The sequence below is a fragment of the Opisthorchis viverrini genome, assembly GCF_000715545.1.
Source record: "Opisthorchis viverrini unplaced genomic scaffold opera_v5_124, whole genome shotgun sequence".
Lineage (NCBI taxonomy): Eukaryota > Metazoa > Platyhelminthes > Trematoda > Opisthorchiida > Opisthorchiidae > Opisthorchis > Opisthorchis viverrini.
The window spans coordinates 956,581-964,658 of record NW_008751781.1 but is presented as its reverse complement, the minus strand read 5'-3'; the positions used below and the strand labels follow the sequence as shown (position 1 = coordinate 964,658).

Here is an 8,078-nt window from a genome sequence, read left to right as displayed (position 1 = left end):
TGGTCAACAAATAACACCGAAAGGCGTTCTTCCGTTTGCTGGTACCCTCAACCAGAATATATCTCATAAAGAAACAGTGGCGCTTCCCTCATTAGTGAAGTGAAATATTTCCCAGAGCACTCGAATTTTTGTTTGAAAATGAAGACAGACCAGAAACCTTCTGGCCACAGCCCATTAGCTCGAGAGTATACACTAATTGATGCCCTTTCAACGATAACATCCCCTCCACCAAAATGGTTCTCTAGGTATCCTCCTCAGTTATTTGCTTGTAAGAGAACATATCGTTTCGATGCATTAATTCATATAACGTTCTTCCATTTTTCTCATTACACAGCGTTCATTCACCTGTTGGACAATTACAATGCAAATGCAGGGCACACTGAATATACTACTTACGAACAAATGCAAGAAATCTGGGCCTTCCTCCACGCCATTTCAGAGACGGCAGTGATAAAACACACGCATGAATTTCTTGTCAAAAAGAATTTAGCTCCAAAGCTGATAAAAGATTTCTTGGGTTTTCTTTACGAACTGTGGTTCAACTTCAAAAGATCCGGCAGGTAAGTTCAGTGTCTGTTGCGCACGTAGTGAACAACATGTTCAACGTCCAGTGTTCCTTGTGTAGATAAACAATCCGGATTAACTCTCACAAGTAATCTACCAACTGTGGTTCTTGCATAAATTTATTTTTTTGATTATCTGTGATCATGCTACTAGCCCAGTGGTGGAAACCTCACTTTACAGTACCACTAGAGGCTTCCATTGGCTTATGGACACAGAGGAGGGAATTGGTATCACCCAGGGCGTGTCACGTAAATGACGGTGGACAAAAAAGACGCACAAAAGTTGCCCTTTTGTCCCACCAACCTCAGTCAAAATGAAGCCGACGTAACAAGCCGTTTTCCTGCTCACTGAAGGGCGACCAAATATACTCCAAAGCCTGGTGACGTGGAATTTCGATCTAGAGACAGTCACAACCAGGCATAACGAGCAAATGAAACAACTACCTCAGAAAATCCTTCTGGCTATTCTCGCGTTTTTGCATTCGTGGTTAAAATATAGGGAAATATAGCTTCGTTTTGGTTAGAAAGGTTAATTTTTTTTGGTGAAATTTTGAGATTTTTTCACCGCACATTAGGTTTCGCGAATAATTCATTGTTTACTTGATGGTCCAAATATGTCTGACAAGCCAAATAAAGTGGCTCTACAAATTCCGTGCACAAAGTCAAGAAAGACGCAAGTTCGGCTAGAGCGGCGTTCGCACAAGGACTCGGGCAAGAACGAAGAAAGAACGTGAATTTATGGAAGCGTGTTACTCCACCGAAGAAACTACCAAAAGCACATCGAAATTGGACTTATTTGCCAACCACTTTGAGCAGGTTAACGCCAGAACCACAGAGGTATGAACTGCACAGGTAACCAGACGAGAGACTCGTGAAAGAAGCACGAAAGCCTGATTAAAGAGAACACAGTAATCTGATTGGATAAGGTGCCCAGTGTGTAAACCAAAGTACCAAATCGACTCGTGGAGATGGAGGCACCAGCCGTTACGATGGAGAAAGTAGGGCAGTGTAATCAACCAATCGACCTTGAGGAGGTCAGACCACAACGCATTGCCAATCAAAGCTAGAGAAGTAAATGCATTGGGATCACCAATTGACTAAAAGGGACGCAAACCACGACGCAACAAAGGTCACAAACGAACCAACAAATTCATGGCAAACGCTGTCCCAACTAGCCATTTACGTAAAGAGTTAGTGGACAATCTTCAAGTGCTATATAAACGCACACGAAGAAAGAGGAAGTAGCTATTAAGCTGCTCACTGCTGACATCTGCTCATGTGGTGACGAAACGTCCGCAAGTCCACTTCCAAGCTTGGAAAACAGATCAACAGCTACCCGATCTTCCAATATTCCGACAGTGTCCAAACTCATAAGAACGGAAGAAGTCTTCTGCTGCTCCAGAAGTATACCTGAAGATTTATTTCTGCCGGCCTCAAACAACCTCTTCAGAACATATCCTCTCGGGAGGGATCGACTCCTGTGGAACCACAGTGAGTGAGCCAACATATTTTGGTGTAGAATCATTTACTGGTTAACACGGACTAAGCGGTTATTCGCTACTGGAAATGAATGCGGAGGTCGCATCTAAAGAGAGCCTTTAGACAGCTAACGTTCTTATTCATCCTCTTAAGCTTATACATCGTTCTTCGAATAGTAAACAATAACAGACGGGCACCGAAAATTTATATAATTATATAATTATATATGTAACTATATAAATGCATATATTATATATATTATATATAATATATAATATATTATATAATTATATAATTATATGTATTATGTATACAATATACATATTATATATATATACAAGTTTATCATTTATAATTTTCATGCTAACCTTCTAATAGATGAAAGAAGGGAGATTCATCAGGGGTAGAAACTGTTACAACTGTTGCGGCCTGTGTTAGACAAGATTTCTTGTTAAATCCTTCGGACAAAAACACCGATGAGAGCCTTTTTTCGGTCTCCTGCCTTCATTGAGATTAGTGTTCACCACAAACCAATAAAAGGTCTTTGGGAATATCTGGCCCACTTCGGCTTCACTAGTCAATATCACCACCAACTTATTCTCGGAGGACTTACGTGAACCCAGAATCCGGGTGTTTCAGAAAGGACTAAATTTTGAAGTTCAGTAAAATCCCTTTCGATCACGGTCTGTTGTTTTAAACAGTGGAACCGTCTCTTGGAAAACCCACTTCTGATGATAAAAATAAAGCTAGATTAGAAATTACCAGCAATTTAAAGCACTTGTGATTGAGTGCATCTAATCTAAATCTCGCAGAAGGTTGTACAGAGAAAAGAAATGCGTTTACAACTCACATCACCATCAGTCTTAAGGGAACATATCCTGAACATATCAACTGCAAGCTATATGAACCCATAGCACAGGGTAAATCTAAAACTTTTTTCAACAGATCCGGCTAACAAGCCGGCAACTACATACGAACCGTCGACTAAAATCTCAGTCAGGCCGTCTAATTTGTCTTGAACCCAAAGAGTGAAGGGGTATGGGGATGTTTACGGCCAGTCGTGGATTATATAACCGCACCGACATATGAACTCGCAAACATTTTGAATCAAATTTTACAGCCTATCCGGAAGAACATAGAAAACAATGATAAAGATCCTTTTGATTTTTCCACAAGCTTAGACGGAAAACCTTACGAAAATGTAATGAGTCTAAAATTCAGTGCACTGTTCCATCAGTGTAGTTATCATCTAACATTTTTGCACTATCTGTTGCAAAATGACTTATATTTAGCCACTTACTATAGATTGTCACTTACCAAAATAGTGCGTGGAGAGATCAAGCTGTAGGTCCCTAAATCGCACCAGCCGTGGCGAATCATTTTATCGGATACCTAGGTTAGCAGATTCTCAACCAGTCCCCAGAGTCATCACGTAATTGTTGACGTTACATGAATGAGACTTCCATGTCGTTAAATCGGACATTCCGTGTGAACTTTTACACTTTTATACCTTCTGAACATCTTTTAAAAATGCAAAATTTACCTGCGAAGCTAAAAGCGCAAACCGTTCGCCCAGCTTTTTGTACCGTCTTGCAAGATCCAACGAATTGGGTTTTGATAGGAGATTGTACCGTAAATCAACTTGTGCTTGGTTTAGTGGAGAAAAGTGTTGACAGCTCGGATGCGTTCGCTCGTGGCTTACCAAGTAGTCCTTGATCAGTTCGCCGAAACTGCAAACGTTTCAGCTACAAACGTGGTCGCGCAGGAGAACTCGATATCACTTAGTGAAGGTGAATACTTGGTGCTTATGACGTAGCTCATCACGCAACAACACCAGCTAAGAAAGTTTGCAGAGAAAATCAAATAAGGCAAGCTAATTAAAGTGAAAACACCAAACTACCTAATTAGCTTCAAGCAAGACATTCCACAAAGCAACACAAACAGAGAGCGGACCAATCAGAATGGAGACTAAGATCTTCGAGAAAGTATATGGAATAAGAGGAATACACACCACAACGCGAAACCGATTGCAAAATGAGGCCACTGAAAAAGTGAGTACCAATTAGCCAATTCATCAGTGCTTATAAGCTTTTCATTGAAAACTATCTAATCACTCGCTGGACCTGCCTTCTTGATTGCTGACGGAGTGATACATTCACCAAACTCAGTTAGTGCACCACTTGACGATATCCTCTCACATGGTGACAAAACGTTTGCAAACCAATTGCCAAGTCCGGTGAACAAATCGGCTGCCACCTGATCAGCAGCCAGTTTTCCATGTTTCCTTGTGACCTACATGAGTTTCCAAAACCAATTGACTTGGTTCCTTAGCCAGCCCAGTCAATTTACTGAATGAGAAGTTTGGTCAAGTGTGTTCCTTGTCTCCCTTTCCGAACTACGAGAGCAACAAGCTGATCTTTGTCACGCGAGGTCTACTTATTTAGCATAAGGCGCAAAAGTATGATGAGAAGAGGTTAAAAATTCGCCATCAAAAATAAAACATTCCTGTCTTTTCTAAATCATGCATTGATTTGGATTTGAGTTCATCATCGTCACCATCATCATCAACATCATCATCATCATTAGCTGTAAAAAACGCGAAGTTGGCGTTCAGCGATTATAACTGCCAAGGTCCCCTTGCCCATGGTTTGTGGACATGGGGTAGTAGCAGCGCATCGGATAAGGTAACCGATAAAACTGATGAATGAATAGAGAAGTATCAGTAGATTATTTTCTTGGGGATCAACAGAACGCAATATTTCGTCGATAAAGAGGTGGAAACCATTGGTGTCTTACACATTCCTGAGGGCATATATTAATCCTCTCGAAAATGCCCAATTAATTCATGATAGTGCCATCAAACTCTGCCAAAATTTAATTTAAACAGCAAGTTTCCGGGAAGAGAGAAGTGACTGCTTCGGCGGAAAAATTATGGGTTCGACAAAACAACAAACAGAAGAAAGATTGGACGGTTGAAATGTCCATGCGTGGATAATTAGTAAAGGCAGTTTTAACTAGAAATACACCCATTTGCAAATCAATTTGGTTTTCACGGGAGACTTAATTGAATCTCTCATTTATGATGTCCTCCAACTGAATATGCTGCACACAGGCCGCCTCATGATTCAGTTGGCACGATATTCAAGATATCAGCGCATATTTTCATAAAGGAAACTATTCACAGATTGCTGAAAACCAAACTGATTTGCAAATAGTGTATTTCCTCGAATTTGGGTTCAAGTAGATCATAAGGTTGACCGAAAATCGGGGACTGCGCCTACCTGATGAGTCCTAAGAAGGGCGAAAGCGGTCGTGGGCTGTCAGAGAGTTTTCAACAACCTTGTGAGTAGTTTCCTTCAGTTTTATCTAATTGGTGATGCGGGGGAAAGCAGAGTAGGGGACAGAAATGATCCTGAGTAATAAGGTTTGCCACAAACCTGGTAGTGCGCTTGTTTATTGATTGGATTTCAGATACCAAGTGTTTTTTGTCATTTCTAATGAATATTCTTAAGTTTTATATGTGAAATTAATCTGATTGTACGTGGCACCAGTCGTTTAAGGATGGCATTTTCTCAGCGCACAGCTGACGTGGAGCTATATACAAGCACGACGTTTGGACTAATTTGGGGACTGGTTGTTGCCCTGTTCGCTTAGCTTAGAGGTTGGACTGCAACCATTCTAACATCAGTCGAGGTGGCACCGTCATTGCAGGGTTGAGTGGGCACTCTCTGTCATCTGCTTGCGATTAAATAGTTTTTAAACAGTGTGATTTGTTGGTTCCGACGTGGTCTACAAGTAATTTGATTAATCACCAAGCGATCTGAGTTGCGTCGTGATGTGATTGGTTCGTTGGGCTTACTTCGACAGTTCTATTTCTCCGTTGTAATTGGCCGTTTACTTCATATATTGTGGTCTGTATTGGCCAGATTGGCAGAAAACTCGGCAACATCGGGTGACCAATTTAATTACTTAATGACCATTTCGGGATCGAAAATCACGTAAGAGATATTGGATACTCTGCTGTCATGCAGAGAATGAACCTTATCGTGGTGTGTTACGGTTTGCGCAACACAGCGACCCATTGAGCTATACTGGGGGGTGACCCGCGACACCAAAAAGGGCCTTTCGGAGCAGGCTGGTCGATGGTTGGAGCTCGGACAAACACAGTCTCCCGGTCCTCCAGGTTGGAGATTGAAACAACGGGCGACTTTTTCCGTGAAAATAGTAATGCATTTCTCGCCAAACGCCGCTGCCTTGAGATTAGGCTTTAGAGCCAACGGCTTTGGTTGGAACACTAATTGTCCTCCTGTTCAGGTGTGGGCGCCCTGGCAGTATCCCAGCCCCTCGTACAACTATAACATTCACAACTAACAATGCTCTCATGCCACATCGGCCTGGTTGCATTAGTTGCTGAATTCATCAGGGCTGGCAAGCGAAAACAGGCTACTGCTAACGCATCTCTTCAATCTTTTTCACATAATTTTTCTTCCCCCCCCCCTTCCCACCCCATTATTAACTCTCCCCTTGTAGGCTCAGCATTTAGAATTGATGACTCCGTTCGTCTTGCATCGGTTTTGCGTGCACCGTCTGCCCGTTATTTGGCGCCGATATCTTCAGGTTTGTCGAATTCAATTTTCAAGCCTCGGCGCTCAGTTCAGCTGGCCGCCTTCAGTGGCCGCACTCTGAAGCAAGCAGGGCAACAAGCTGTTCTTGCTTTCATACGAAACCTGCTTGCTATTGATGTGTACTGTGTCTAAGAAAAGAATTCAGATACAAGCAGGTGGTCAAGCTAGCCGACGCATCAACCTCCACTCGCTTCCAGCAATGAACCTGTGGTGATCCAGAGAACGCTGCGGCGGGATGTGCAAGGGTTGGTATCGTCCTAGGTCACTGGGCGGAAGTACCGCTGCTTGACTGGATACCTGATGATAGTCACCTCTGTGCAGTTCATCTGGCAACGACTGTGAAGGAGTCTCACAAGCGGGTAAATGATGGATGTCTATTTATGGAGTCTGACTCCTGAATTGCCTATATTTCCGACGCCGTCAAAGACAGGTTTTAGGACGCTCTGAATGCCTTGTTGCAGTGCGCTAAAAGCTCAAATGTCGTGATGGTTGCCCACGTTATGAATGCGCATGCAGGCTTAGCGTATCTGAGACTCAGTTAGGTTGTCGACATGGATTGAACTTGGTACGCACGGACAATGGTGAACGATTGTTTCAGCTGTGTGCTGATCTCAGGATGTCTTTGTGCAGTACTAACTTTCGAAAGAGCCGAAGTTTTCTGGCTACATAGTGTCATCCAACGGCATACCGGTCACAAACTCAGATCGATCACATTACCATTAGTTACCGATGGCGTGGATCAATAACTGACCGTCGGTCGTTGTGGGACACATTTGTGGATTACGAACACACTCGTCCAAGGTCGCTTCTCTCTACGTTTTTCTGGGTCACATAATGTGCGGAAAAATGGCTTGGCAACTGAGAGACTGGTATATCCAGATGCTGGAGTCTCTTCTAAATGCTTCACTATCAGATATGGACTCATACTTGGACCAGATTGTTACCTCTTCGCACAGTGCTGGAAATTTCACCTGGCACGGTACCATCAGGCGCACTGCATCAAGCACTGAACATCAGACCAAACGGTGGCACTGCTTAAATCTCGGAAGAATATCCCAGTGGGTCTCAAACATAACTTGATGCGACGAATTCCAGACGTCAAGTGAAAGTAAGCGTTCTAGCCAACCACGGATTGTGGTGGACACAGAAGGCCAAGGAAATGGAAGAGACTGTTAATGCTCTACTAGAACCCGAAAATTAGTTATACGAACGAGAAACCGGAGAGGACTAGCAATATCAGCTTACTGAGTGAAATTATTACAAACAAGGGACTTATCGTATTGCAGGTACAGGTTGATAAATCCTGTTGTAAGTCGGGATGCAGGTTTCGTGTCTTCTTCGCTGTTGTAGCAGCAACACGTATTCCTGAGTATCCGTGATTGAAACGCCGTAAGTCCTGAGACGCTCTGCT

General features: G+C 42.8%; 2 protein-coding genes across 2 annotated transcripts in view; one reads left to right on the top strand and one right to left on the bottom strand.

Moving 5' to 3' along the window:
• The window catches only part of T265_06184 (hypothetical protein), a gene marked incomplete at both ends in the record, with an annotated part of 53,523 nt that overhangs the window by 35,289 nt on the left and 10,156 nt on the right, over positions 1-8,078 (bottom strand). The gene's annotated exons all lie outside the window — the stretch shown is intronic.
• The window catches only part of T265_06185 (hypothetical protein), a gene marked incomplete at both ends in the record, with an annotated part of 46,545 nt that overhangs the window by 31,581 nt on the left and 6,886 nt on the right, over positions 1-8,078 (top strand). Inside the window, one exon of the mRNA XM_009171386.1 lies at positions 335-474. Within this exon, the coding sequence (XP_009169650.1) occupies positions 335-474 (140 nt within the window). The remainder of the gene's footprint in view (positions 1-334; positions 475-8,078) is intronic.